Source organism: Protopterus annectens, chromosome 12.part0, assembly GCF_019279795.1.
Source record: "Protopterus annectens isolate FY-2018-M chromosome 12.part0, PAN1.0, whole genome shotgun sequence".
Classification (NCBI taxonomy): domain Eukaryota; kingdom Metazoa; phylum Chordata; order Ceratodontiformes; family Protopteridae; genus Protopterus; species Protopterus annectens.
This window is the reverse complement of record NC_056746.1, coordinates 1,149,000,467-1,149,014,941: the sequence shown is the minus strand read 5'-3', so window position 1 is coordinate 1,149,014,941 and position 14,475 is coordinate 1,149,000,467. Positions and strand designations below refer to the sequence as shown.

Genomic DNA, 14,475 nt, shown 5'->3' with positions numbered 1-14,475 from the left:
GTTTTGCTAGGTGTTTCCTCCCACATCTTAAATATACACTGCAGGCAAAATGGCATTCCTTCCAACTGCCAGTGTGTGCCTGCATTCCATAATGGGCTGGTGCCTTGTCACCCAGTCTCAATTTCTCAGTCTTAATCCCAATGAGGGCTAAGACTGCAGCTGGCTCCCCTAAGAATCTGAAATGGATGAAGCTTGTAAGCAGAGAAAGAATGAATGAAGCTACAGTACCATAGGTGTACAAGCTTGTTCAGAATACAAATGCCAATAAATATTTAGCATTTTGTATACAAATAGTCAACCATATTTGTTGATGAGCACAGAGATTCATGTAATTTTCCACATTTCCTAAAGTAATGGATTTTTTAAAGCACAGCAGGGTACTGTAAATGCATAAAGTATTCAGCATACTACTGTTTTCAAACAAAGCTAACTTTTATACACATACCCTGCATAATTATGAAAAAAGACACAAGAAAAAAATCCCTTTATTTTGTACTATTACTCTTCCACATATACACTGCATTCTTTATGAGAGACAAAAGTTACACAACTAAAATATACAAGGACTGGTGTTCAATATAAATAATGTCTTGTAGCTTGGATGAGGGAGTGTGTTTCGTGGCTTTGACACTCATCACAGACTTTCTCCTAGTCCGGCACAGGCTAGTACTAGGTTAGATGCCCATGTGGGCCATTTTGAGCCTAGCCGATTTCCCTCAAAGGTGAGAATCAAACTCAGTACCTTGTATTAGTGAGATAAACACTAACCATTACGCCAACCACCAACACCAAAAAGCAACACAAGATGCCACACATATCTAACAGGAAATCCTTCTCCCCATACCCAAACAAATTAGAAAGTGCTACTATGATACTTACATTTTCTAAACAGGTGCTGTCTTTATCCTTATTCAGATAATGCTGCTGCCAGAAACGCAGGAGGCTGTAAAAATTATTAAGAATAAAGCCTGGATACTTGTCCGAGTATTCCATTTCTCGTAACTTGTTTAGATAAAAAGGAAGCTTGCCTTTTCGTCGAGCCAGCATCAGAATTACTAGACTTGTATTGAGGCAGCTGACATTTTCCTGAAAGGACAGCAAGCAAGGGGGAAAAAAAACTTCAGCTGGAATCACATTCATTGAAGGAAAAAATATATAACAACCTAGCTTCTTTCTGCAACTGCATTTTTTTTCATTTCCAAGCAAAGAATAGGCTTGCCTAAAATATTTTTCTCAAATCATATGTCAATCATTTCATACATTTAAGTTAACTAAAACAAAGAGTAAAAAAGGTCACACAGATAACCAACTGGTTAAAAAACACACAGAAAAATCTAGCAAAGCTAGACTTCTAACTGTGTGATACCTTAACCTTACACCTCTTGCATCAGAGGCCTCATGGGATATATGCAAATCACACTAAGGATATCAGGTGTTTCAGTTAAATGGCAATTCTGAATGACCACGGCTTTTTCTTTTCCTTTCATTTTTCAGTCTATTTATGGACAATTTCAGGCCATTAAAGCCAAACCCCTCTAGCTGTGGACATGTATGTTTCTGCCTTCTTATGACATCATCAGCACAGCGTAAGAGGAATGTTTAACCTTTGGAAACAGGATTTTCATACCCAGCTGATATCCATAAACATTAGGGTGTCTGCAAAATATCCCAACTAACAAACTAAAACAGAGTAAAAATGTCACACAGACAAACTGGTTAAAAAACACACAAAGAAAACTCTAGTAAAGCTAGACTTCAAACTGTGTGATACCTTAAGCCTCTTGCATCAGACCGGTGTTTCGGCTAAATGGCAATTCTGGCTTTTTACTCTGTTTTAGTTTGTTAGTTGGGATATTTTGTAGACACCCTAATGTTTATGGATATCAGCTGGGTATGACAACCCTGTGTTTCCAAAGGTCAAACATTCCTTTTATGCTGTGCTGATGATGTCATAAGAAGGCAGAAACATACCTGTCCACAGCTAGAGGGGTTTGGCTTTAATGGCCTGAAATTGCCCATAAATAGACTTAAAAATGAAAGGAAAAGAAAAAGTCATGGACATTCAGAATTGCCATTTAGCTGAAACACTAGATATCCTTAAAGGGTGACTTGCATATATCCATGAGGCCTCTGATACAAGAGGTTTAAGGTATCACACAGTTAGAAATCTAGCTTTGCTAGATTTTTCTTTTTATACATTTAAGTTAAAAAAATATATATATATATATATATATATATATATATATATATATATATATATATACTGAAGTGATTTTTTTCAGCAAAAACGTCACTAACTACCGTACTGCAGCATTTCCACCATGAAATTATAAAAATAATGCGCTTGTATTAACAAAGCTATGATGCACATTTTAACCAGACTCATAAGCTGTACTTAATACGTTAACACTGTACAAAGAACAGTTTCACAAGACCTACTTACCTGTAACAGTAATCAAAAATACCACTAAGGTAGTGAGGAAATATCTGCCAAGGCAACCCAGTACTGCCAGCTTTCAAAAGCTCAGACTCCCCTCCCTCTCCCGTCCTGTGACAGCTGATTAGCTGAACATATCCTAAGAAGGAAGCCTTTAGGTGTCACAGGATGTTTGTGGTCAGGATTTTCACTTCCACAAAGGTGAGGAAAGTACCTGAAATGAAAGCAAGAGTAAATTTTCAGCCAGTCACAACAACACCTAATCCAATCCAACAACCAAACCAAAGAGGTTGAAATCCACCTCGCCTATGTACAATCTGGGGATGACAGACAGGTGCTGTCATTGAGACTGCTTGAGAGGTGGAAGGATAAGGATCAAGAAGCCTCTGGGGAATTTTTCTTTTCAAGGTCCACAGCAGGCTTTGCTAGGAATCTAGTATGTACTGTATTGTGAAGGTATGAACTTCTAGTCTCTCCTTTCCAATATGCCATCAGAGAGGATGAGGCCCTAGTAGACAAAGTCTGAACCTTGTCTGGAAGAGATTTACCATGGTGGCAGTAACAGAAACAGAGGACAGCCATTGTGTAATAGTTTGCTTAAAGACAGGTTGACCTTTCGTAGCTCCCATATAAAAGACAAACAGCTGTTCAGTATTCCTAAAGGGCTTTGTTCTGTCAAGGTAGTACCCATGCTGCCTGTGCATATGCACATTCGAAGTATCTAGAATTTTTCCCCCCTTGTTTGTTGGATCAAACTAAAACACTGAGAAAATGATGGATTGATTCAAGCTAAAGTCAGAAAAAAATAAGCATGAATGATGGATTAGTGCATAACAACCACCCTGTCCTTGTGAAAAATCCAATAGGGTTGTCCCACCCATGACAGTTTGGAGCTCAAAGAGCAGCAATGATTAAAAACAGTCTAAGCAATGAACCACAACTCAGCTTGAAAGGCTTAAAGGAGGCAAGGTCAATTTTTCAAGGGCAAAGCTGAGATCCCAGAGAGGAGGAATTTGCTTTCAAGGGGGTCTTGCATGCAGCACTCCTTTCATAAACTGTTTGTCCATGGGCAGACAAGCTGAGATGGCTACAAGATGTAATTTAGACAGAAGTACATGACAAACTATCTCTAAGTAGCTCAGATAAGTGCTTCAAAACCAGAGGGGCTGAAAAGTACAGTTTTGTACCTACCATAAATGTAGATGTCCGAACAGGATAGCATCTGCAGTCCTAACAAATGGGTTGTCCTGTCGTCAGGCAGCCCTTGGATTCCAAAGTCTGGGTCTGGCCTCGGCTGGTGTCGCACTTCACCCGACGTCATCTCTGCTGGTCTCGGGTCGGCATAAAGGCATCAGCCGACGCCATTTTCCTCAGTGTTTCTTGCCCCAGATGCCAGTAGCCCTCTTGGATAGCTAAATTTTTGGGTAAATGCCAATGTTTCCCAAAAAGTAGAAGGCAAACACAAAAAATATGCATGTATATGTACATATATACAAACAAATACACCATAAGAGATCCCCCCCCAGCTAGCTATTAGGTGGGCAATACCCTAGGAGTACCACAGAGGGGAAGGAGAATGGGTAATCCTGACTGCAGATGCTATCCTGTTCAGACATCTACATTTATGGTAGGTACAAAACTGTACTATGTCCTTCAAGGATGCATCTGCAGTCCTAACAAATGGGTAGAATACCATAGCCAAACTAGGGGAGGGGGAATAAGAATTATGGTGTACTTAGGATCCCTTGCAACACAGCAGTGGCAAACCCTGCTCGGGATCTAGAGTATAGAGGTAAGTTATAATGCTTGGCAAATGTATGCACGGAGGTCCAAGTAGCAGCCTCAATAATGTCCTTGGTAGCCACTCGTTAAGAAGGCTGTGGTAGTGGCTGTAGCCCTTGTAGAATGAGGCCTTATGTTCTGTGGAATTTGCTTTCCATGATAGGAGTAACAGAATCTTATGCAATTTCCTATCCACTTGAAGATTGTCTGTTTGGAAATTGCTTTTCCTTCCCTTCCTGTTGCATAGGCTACTAGGAGCTGGTCAGTTTTCTATTGCCCTTGGTTCTGTCCAGGTAGTAGCGCAACTGCCTATGTACATCCAAGGTATGCAGCAGTCTTTCCCCTTTGTTCTGTGGATTGGGAAAGAAGGTAGGTAGGTGGATTGCCTGGTTTAGAGACAGTCTGGATACCACCTTAGGCATAAATGTAGGATTAGTTCTCATGGACACTCTATCTTGATGGAAGATTAGGAAGGGTTGTACTGCCATTAAAGCCTGTAGTTCTGAAACCCTTCTTGCTGAAGTAATTGCCAGTAGGAAAGCAGTTTTCCAGGATAGGTGTTGAAGATCTGCTGTTGCTGCTGGTTCGAATGGAGAGAGTGTCAATTTTTCTAGCACAAAATTCAAGTCCCATGCTGGTAATGGTGGTTTCCTAGGAGGTTTTACATTCTTAATTCCTCTGAGGAACTGCCTGAGTAGAGGATCTTGAGAAGACAGGAGGATCGAGGCTATATTCTGCAGAAATAGCTGATGCATGTATCTTGATGGAGGAATAGGACAGGGCAGTATGTAGGAGCTCTGCCAAATATTCCAGGATGTTGGCAATATCTACTTTTGACACATCTTTCCTCTTTTCGCACTCCAAATGACAAACCTTTTCCATTTCCCTGCATAGTTCCTTCTGGTAGAAGGTCTGCGGGCCTCAAGGATAATGTCTTTAACCCTTTGGGATAAATCTGGGTTAGATGTTCTTATGTAATGTTCCAGGCAGTGAGTTGCAGAGTTTTCAGGTTTGGATGCAAGATGTTGTAGTTGCACTGAGTCAACATCAAAGGAATCAGGGGCAGAGTCCACGTTTCCCCCCCGAGACATGCTCCTCAGTAATGGATACCAATGTTGTCTTGGCCAATTTGGAGCCATCAGAATTATCCTTGGCCGTTCCTCTTTGGTTTTCAGTAGTACCTTGTGCATCAAAGGAAGGGGTGGAAATGCATATGCTATCAGGCCTTTCCAATTGAAGGATAGAGAGTCCACCTTCCAAGCAAGAGGGTGGTATGTCCTTGTGCAGAATTTCTTGAGCTGGTGGTTGAGTGGGGATGCAAATAGGTCTATTTGTGGCATTTCCCATTTCTTTGTGATGGCCTTGAAGATGTCCAGGTGTAGCATCCATTCGTGAGCATCCGAGGTAGTTCTGCTTAACATGTCTGCTAGGATGTTTTCTTTTCCCGGTACAAATATTGCCTGTAATTGAATGTTGTAACTCAGAGCCATATTCCACAGGTCCAGAGTCATTCGGCATAGGGGGTATGAATGAGTACCTCCCTGTTTGTTGATGTACCACATGACTGTGGTGTTGTCTGTCCTTATCATCACTTGGCCCTCTGAGGAATGGTCTGAAATTCTGGATTGCCAGTTTTACTGCCAGCATCTCTTTTTGATTTATGTGCAGGTGTAGCTGATCTGGAGTCCATAGGCCTTAAATGCACTTGTCCAGCATGTGTGCCCCCCAACCGAGGTCTGAGGCGTCCGTTGTGATGGTTTGGCTTGCTTGAATGTTGTGGAAGGCCAATCCTGGGTTTGCCTGGCATGTCTGAGCCCACCATAGGAACTCTTGTTTCAGGCATGGAATTAATGGTATTTCGGTTTCTAAGCTGTGCTTGTGTTGAGACCATAAATTCTTTAGGTACCACTGTAGCTTTCTCATATGCAGTCTGGCATGGGGGACCAAGATTATGCAGGATGCCATGAAACCCAAAGCCTGCAGAACTTTCCTTGCTGTTAGTTTGTTCTGCTTTGCTAGTGTCAAGAAGTACAGAGGAAGTTGTTCTTGTTTTTCTGCAGTTAGGAATGCCATCTGTTTTACTGTGTCCAATTCTGAACCCAAGAATGTTATTGTCTGGGATGGTATCAGTTTTGACTTTTTTAAACTGACTGTGTATCCCAGAGCTTGTAGTAAGCAAATGACTCTTTGTAAGTCTTGTGTCAGCTTGCTTTTGTTGTCCGCTTGTATCAGGCAGTCGTCCAGGTATGGATAAATTTGGATTCCCTGAAGCCTGCAATGAGCGATTACTGATGCCAGGCATTTCGTGAACACTCTGGGCGCAGTAGATAAGCCAAAGGGCAATGCTGAGAATTGATAATGCTCTGATCCTGCAAGAAATCTGAGGTATCTTCTGCAAATTGGTCGTATGGGGACGTGCAGGTATGCCTCCTTGAGATCTAGAGTTACCAGCCAATACACCTTGCCCAGCATGGGAAGAAGTTGGTGTAGGGTCAGCATTTTAAATTTTGGAACAATGATGAATGTGTTTAAAGCGGACAGGTCGAGAATAGGTCTCCAACTGTTTTCTTTTCTTGGTACTAGGAAGAGTCTGGAGTAAAATCCCTTGCCCTGTTCTGTAGGTGGTACCCTTTCCACAGCTCTCATCTTTTTTAATTGAGCTATTTGTTTTAGGGCTTCTGACTTTTGATTTGGTGGCAGGTTTGGCATTCCTCTTTTTGCTGGTAAGGTGTGGAAGTGAAACCTGTACCCTTGGTCTATAGTTTGCAAAATCCAGTTGTCTCTTGTGATATAGTGCCAGTTTTTTGAAAATAATGCTAACTTTCCGCCAAAGGGTGCTACTATTTGTTCCCTGGTAGGCGGTGTTAGAACCAAGTCACTGTGATTGTCCTGTTGCAGTGGTAGTGGTTGTATCCGTGGCTCGTTGGTTATTGCCCTGCCACTGGCGTCCCCTGTAGGCACCTCCTCTGGATTGATTTCTGCCTCTGGAACGTCTATTCCTGCCTCTCTGACTTTTAGAGGAGTCTGGAAAGGACCAATTTTGGAAGGCCAGTTCCTGCTGAACCTTGGGGGCTGTACCTGTAAGAAATCTTTAACTGTTTGTACAGATTTTGCCTTCTCTTCCATTTTCTTCATTACTTGTTGGGCAGGAGAACCAAATAGACTGACCTTGTCCATAGGAGCATCTAAAAGCTTTGCTTTAACATGATCCGGCAAGACCTGCTCTTTCAACCATGCATGCCTTCTTATAACTGTGCCAGTCATGGCTGATCTAAATGAAGCCTCCAGTGCATCATAGCCACATTTTAAAGAATGGTTACTAACCTGCTGAATGTTATTTACCATTTCTAGAACATATTTCTTATCTAAGGAATTATCAGAGGACAGTTTCTTAGTTAACTGATCAAGCATAAAAACTCTTGGTATTGGATCATATGAAACTGACAGTTCAAAGCTCTAGCTGAGAGAGTAGCAGAGGTGTATACTTTTTTACCCCATCTCTCTAAGGACCTGGATTCCCTATCAGAAGGGAGAGGGTTTTTAGCTGAGGTCGCAGCTACTGCCTTAGGCCCCTGGGAGATAGTCTCCGGATCTGCAAAAGGAGCCTTGTATAAGTGGTGATGAGTGTCCGTACCCTGTAGAACCTGTCGGGCTTAGCAGGGGCTGGAGGTAAAGTATCAGGAGCAGTGCAAACATCATTAAAGGCATCATCCACAACAGGAAGAACTGGAGGTATAGCTAAGGGCCTATGCTGCGGTAAGTGTAAAAAGGTCCTAAGCCTTTTCCTTGAATCTGAGAAATCTTGTCCCTGCCATTGAAATTGCTCTCGCATGGCATGTAAGGTTTCCCCAAAGGAAAATTCCTCTGGTGGAGAGGCAGAAGGAATAGATTTCTTCAGCATCAGAATCTTCATAAGTAGAAAGAGGAGCCTCTGGATGGTCTGTAATGTCTGAGTCATCAGAAGAGTCATCTGAGGAGCCTGGCTCAGGGGGCTCTACTCTGGGTCTCTTTTCTGAAGGTTGTGAGGCCTTGTCTGGGTGAGATTGGGATCCTCTTATTAAGGAGATGAGATCCTCTGCCAAGGTAAGCATTTGTGAACTGGAGCTGGGCCTGTGAGAGGAGGGCTTTTAGCCTGTGATTGGGATTTGCTTTAGCTTAGCCTATGCAAAGGCCTTTTTAGAAATGGCTGCAGGTAGCTGGCTTATAGGGGATGGTGGGGATGGTGTCCGATAAGGGGGGAGAGATACAAAAAAAGGAAACCACAGTTGTAGGCAAAATTTCAGAGGCTAGTGGAGCAGCCGGTCAGAAGGGGGCCTCATAGGGTATCATGGATTGTTCATGGGATTCCGTGGCTAGAACACCGCTACGAGTTTGCTTTTACCGTGGTTTTAGCTTCCCCGGCTTTCCGCGGCCGAGTCTGGACGCGAAAGCTTTTCCTTTTCTTTTTGTTTTTTTGGATTTTGGGGGGAGTCGGATCAGCCGTCGATGTCGAAAAGTAAGAGCCAGAACAAAAACTGTGCCCCAACCCGGCCCCGCGGCGATAAGTAAAAGAACAAGAAGGCTAACAGGCTAAACAAAAGTCATGGTCATGGTCTGGGTCTAAGCTAAACAAGGTAAGCAATAAGGTATTTGTCTTTATGAGGGTATTTTTTTAAGTTGTTTTTTTTAGTGACATCATTTTGAGGCAAGAAAGAGTCCCAAAGAGTACTTAAAGCAGAGATTAGAGCTTTGAAGTCTTGGTTCTTGTATATCTCTCTGGATCGGGATCTGACGACCGCTGCTTCAGGCGCCACGCCGCAAGAAAGACTGAGGAAAAAAGAATGAGCTGATGCCTTTATGGGCGAAGACCAGCCGAGATGAGACAGAATGACGTCGACGTCTAGTCCAGCCCAGGCCAGCAAACCCAAACTTTGCCGCCGAGCAAGGGCTGCCTGACGACAGGACAACCCATTTGTTAGGACTGCAGATGCATCCTTGAAGGACATCCCTTTTGAGACATCTGGATCTAGCGATGCACAAACTCAAAAACCTCTTCCACTTATAAATGTAAGATTTTTCTACTTGCAGGTTTTCTTGCCTCCTTAAATAAAGTCTGCACATCTTCATGGAACAAGTGCCTAAAAGGTATCAAAACAGAATCATCCAGGTTGTAAGTCGCAATTGCTCCAAGTTGGAAAGTACCGTTTCACCCTTGATTCTGTGTAAGCAGACTCAAGTCTGTGAAGAAGTTTGTAGTAAAAGGGAGAATCAAAATTTCCTGGGACAAAAAGGGGGTTTCCACAATGATGTCTGGTAATTCTTTCTGAATCTTAAGCACATACGGAATCATTGGAAAGGGTGGAAATGCAAACAGGAACATTCCCGACCAAAGGAATGATATTGCATCTGCCTTCCAAGTATGACTGCAAGGGGAATTGTCTGTTTTGAAAGGAGGTAAACAGATCTACTTATGGTGTTCCCCACATCTGGAGCAAGTCCGATATGGAGCTTCAACTTGTGAAGGTCTGTCCATGATGTGCTTTAGTCTGTCTGCTACTATGTTTCGCTTTGACAATGTACGAGGCCTGAAGATCAGAGAATGCTGTAAAGCCATCTCCCAAACCACCACAGCCAACTGGCAGATAGGGTATGCTCTTGTACCCCCTTGCTTAATCAAAAACCACATCATGGCAGTATTGTCTGTGACTAGAAGAGGATCTGCAGTCTATAACTGATGAACTTTCAAGGTATGACTCACTACCAATATCTGTTTTATGTTTTAAGTGCTTTGGAATGTCCTGAGGACCCCCACAAGCCTCGCAACTGAACTGCAATGCAGACCGTTCCCCACATAAAAACTGAAGAGTCCATCTGGGCAGATTAGAGAGGGATCTAAACAAAAATTAAAAAAGGGAGTCTTGAATTCAGAAACAGTTGATCCCTCCGCCACTGCAGTTCCTGTTTCACAAATCCCAATACTGGTACCTGGAAATACAAGGCATGAAGGTGCTGGGTCAACAATTGTTCAAGTAACACTGACTTTTCCTCATTATGCAGTCTAGCTAGTGGCATCATGAGATCATTGATGCCATGACGCTTAGAATTTTGAGGAAAACTCTGGCCGAGGCCCTATCTAGGAGAGAGAAATCTAAGAAAAAAGCCTCGATAAGTCAAGAACTTTGTCTTCAGGGAGGATAGACATCCTTTTCACTGTGTCCCATCAACCACTCCAGGAAAACAATTCCTTGAGAGGGTATGAGGAATGACTTTTGAATGTTCAATTTGAAGCCCAGGTGGGAAAGGAGGGATGTGACCTCATCTAATGACAAAGAACATGGAAACAGAACCTGCACAAATCAGCAAGTTATTTAAATAAGGAAAAATGTGGATGTCTACTGTTCTGCAATAGGCAACCACTGGGGCCAGACTCTCTGTAAACACTTGAGGTTTAGTAGACAGCCAAAGAGTAATGCAAAAAAAAATCCATCTGTGTTGTCGATCTTCATCTATTCTTGATTTGTGGTAAGGTTCCAATCCTTGGAACTGATCCAGCTGTTATATAGCTTGCATCAGCCAAAAAGATCTCTTGAGCTACTACCTACAATGCTCCTCTCTACATTAACTCAGATAGAGTTTACAGGCTTACAGAAGAAGATATCCTAACTTAAGCCAGAAGCCATGTCCAAGGTGTATCCTAACAAAGAAACCCAGGACAGCATATCGCTCCACCAGAACTCTACAGGAGGGGGCAGGTGAGGTGGGACGCAAGAATAGATAAAGATTAACAACACAGATGGAACTTTACAGTAAGTCATAACTTCATTATCTTTATCTGATCTTGTCAATCTTCAGCTATTCTTGACTTGTAGGACAGAGTCCCCAGCTACCTTTGATCCTGGGTGGCCCTATGGAAGAACATTCTTGAGAACCATAGAACCAAAGGAGGCTCTACCCCCCTGGATACCACATCTGATTTGCAATGAGTAATAAAGGTATGTGGAGTAGCCCATGTTGCAGCTGTAAAAATTTCTGACATTGAAGCTTTACAATGAAAAACCGGTAAAGTAGCCATAGATCTGGTAGAATGTGCCTTCACTGGCATAGGGAGTCTTCGTGTAAACAAAAGATATGCAATCCCTTAATCATCTTCATAGACTAACCTTAGAAACTGGTTTGGCCAAGGCTGCATTTAAAAAAAAATTGTCTAAATTGCTTAGTTCTATCCAGATAAAAACGTAACTACCTATGGATGTCCAGAAGGTGCAAGCAGTATTCATCTTTATTAGAAAAATTTGGGAAGAATACAGGCAAGTCTACAGACTGATATTGGCCTCTGATATCACTTTAGGAAGAAAAGACTGGTTTGTTCTGAGTGACACACTGTCTTTATGGAAAACTAGATAAGGGGGCTTTAGAACATAAAGCCTGTAATTCGGAGACTCGTCTTGCTGAGGTGACAGCTATAAGCAGCAATGTTTTCCAAGACAGAAACTTTAAGTCACAGGTAGCTGCAGGTTCAAACAGAGAAAATGTAAGAAACTGCAATACAAAAGTCAAGTCCCATGGTGGTAGAGGATCCTTGAATGGGGGCTTTAAACGAATGGTGCCCTTAAGAAAAACCTTACAAAGCCTGTGGGAGATTAACGGCTGATCACCAAAATGGTTATGGAAATTTGAAATAGCTGCTAGGTTAACCTTAATTGTGGAAGCAGAAGCACCTTTACCAAAGATGGTAGCTAGAAACTCTAGAATTTTTTCTACTGGTGCTGAAAAATTATCCAGGCCATTATCATAAGCCCAGACAGAAAATCTCTTCCATTTACTACAGCAAAGCTTTCTGGTGGATGACTTATGGGATGCCAACAAAATGTGTCATACAGGAGATGGGATGTCATTATGCCTGGCGGCTAATAGAATTGGAGAAACCAAGCAGCTTGAGTGTCTTTAAACTGGGGTGCACTAGTCCCTGAAGATGGGACAGAAGGTCCGGAACAGAGTCCAGAATCCACAGGCGGAGAAGTAAATGAGGCCAAATGAAGGGAAAAGTACAGTTTTGTACCTACCATAAATGTAGATGTTCGAGGATTCCATTGCTGCAGTCCTGACTATTGGGTATTCTTTTCTTGCCCCAGATGTCAGAAGACCCTAAAAAGACAAGTCCCAAAACCTGCACCAAAAACATGTACAATATAATATATAATGTAAACAACCCACACACAACCACCCCAAACCACAGTGGGGAAGGAGGGAGGGTAAATTGGACTACAGCAATGTGGAATCCTCGAACATCTACATTTATGGTAGGTACAAAACTGTACTATGTTCTTCATCTTCCATTGCTGCAGTCCTGACTATTGGGTAGAATCCCAAAGCAGAGGTAAGGAGGCTGGCAAATTATAAAGAAGTAGGAGCTGACAACAAGCCTTGCAAAACAGCTGTGGCAAAACCAGCCCTAGACTTAGAGTAGATAGGAAGGTGATAATGCTTAGAGAAAGTATGCACTGAACTCCAAGTAGCTGCTTCCAAAATATCCTTAGTTGCCACCCCTTAGAAATGCTGTTGAAGTGGCAGTAGCCCTAGTGGAATGAGGCCTAATCCCAGCTGGAATCTCCTTGCCATGATGGGAATAACAAAATGCAATGCAAAAGCCAATCCACCTAGAAATAGTTTGTTTTGACACAGGTTTGCCCTGTGAACTCAAAGCAAAAGAAACAAACAACTGCTGAGACTGCCTAAAATCCTTAGTCCTGCTTAAATAATATCGCAATTGCCTGTGTACATCTAAAGTGTGCAAAATCTTTTCCCCTTTATTTTGGGGGTCTGCATAAAAGTAGGCAAATGAATAGTTTGGTTTAAAGCCACACTAGAAACCACCTTAGGCATAAAGGAAGGATTAGTACGTAATGATACCCTATCCTTATGGAAAATCAAAAGGGCTCTACTGCCATAAGGGCCTGCAACTCAGACACCCTTCTTGCAGAAGTAATAGCCAACAGAAAAGCAGTCTTCCATGACAAGTATTTCAATTCAGCTGTAGCTGCAGGCTCAAAAGGTTGTAGAGTAAGTTTTTCCAACACAAAATTGAGATCCCAAGCAGGAGTAGGAGCTCTACGTGGGGGTCTTATATTCTTTGCCCCTCTAAGAAACTGCTTGAACAAAGGATGCGAAAACAACGGTGGGTCACAATCATAGTGAGCTGAAATTGCTGCAGCATGAATCTTAATGGAAGAGAAGGACAAACCTTTGTCCAATAACTCAGTAAGATATTGAAGAGCCACACTCAAATTAGGCTCAGAAATCTCCAAATTCTTTGCTGTACTCCAAAATAAAAATCTCTTCCATTTTTCTGCGTACACCTTCCTTGTACTAGGTCGTCTAGCTTCCATAATCACATTTAAAACTTGTTGAGGAAGTTGAGACCTGCTGTGTTTCAACAGAGAATATGCCAGGCTGTTAGATGAAGAGAGGGAAGCTTGACATTGAGCAGATGACCGTCCTTCTGAGATAACAGATGAGGAATCAGAGGTAAAGGCCATGGAGGCTTCTGTACCAGACTCCTTAGTAGTGGGTACCAGTGTTGCCGAGGCCAATCTGGAGCTATCAAAATCATCCTTGGCCTGTCTTGTCTGACCTTTAATAGTACCTTTGGAAGAAGAGGCAGAGGTGGAAAGGCATACACATGAAGGTTTTTCCAACTGAAAGACAGAGCATCCACTTTCCAAGCTGTGTGATGAAACCCCTTTGTGCAATACTTTGGCAGCTGGTGGTTTAGTGGAGAAGCGAACAGATCTATGTCTGGAGTTCCCCATGACACTGTCAATTTCTGAAATACATGAAGATCCAGTTTCCACTCGTGGGGATCCATGATTTGTCTGCTTAACACATCTGCTAAGGAGTTCTGTGCTCCTGGCAGAAACCTTGCCTGAAGAGTTAATTGCAAGCTTAACGCAGTCTCCCATAAAATCATTGCTTGCCTGCATAGAGGATAAGAATGTGTCCCCCCTTGCTTGTTGATGTACCACATGACAGTTGTGTTGTCTGTTAGAATCAACACCTGCCCTGGAAGAAGTAACTCCTTGAAAGCCATTAATGCAAACTGGACTGCTAACATCTCCTTCAGGTTGATATGTAGATGCTGTAGTCTGGCAGGCCACTTGTCTTGTATCCACTTTCCATTTAGATGAGCTCCCCAAGCAATGTCCGAGGCATCTGTCGTTAAAATCTGACTCGCCTCTGGCCGGGTCACAGAGAGTCCCTTGTTTAGGTGACATTCCTGA

General features: G+C 42.6%; 1 protein-coding gene across 1 annotated transcript in view; it reads right to left on the bottom strand.

Annotated features, from left to right (window-relative positions):
* Positions 1 to 14,475, bottom strand: part of LOC122817037 (transient receptor potential cation channel subfamily C member 4 associated protein) — a gene marked incomplete in the record, with an annotated part of 2,826,501 nt that overhangs the window by 90,596 nt on the left and 2,721,430 nt on the right. The window contains 1 exon segment of the mRNA XM_044090168.1: positions 880 to 1,086. Coding sequence (XP_043946103.1) covers positions 880 to 1,086 — 207 coding nt within the window.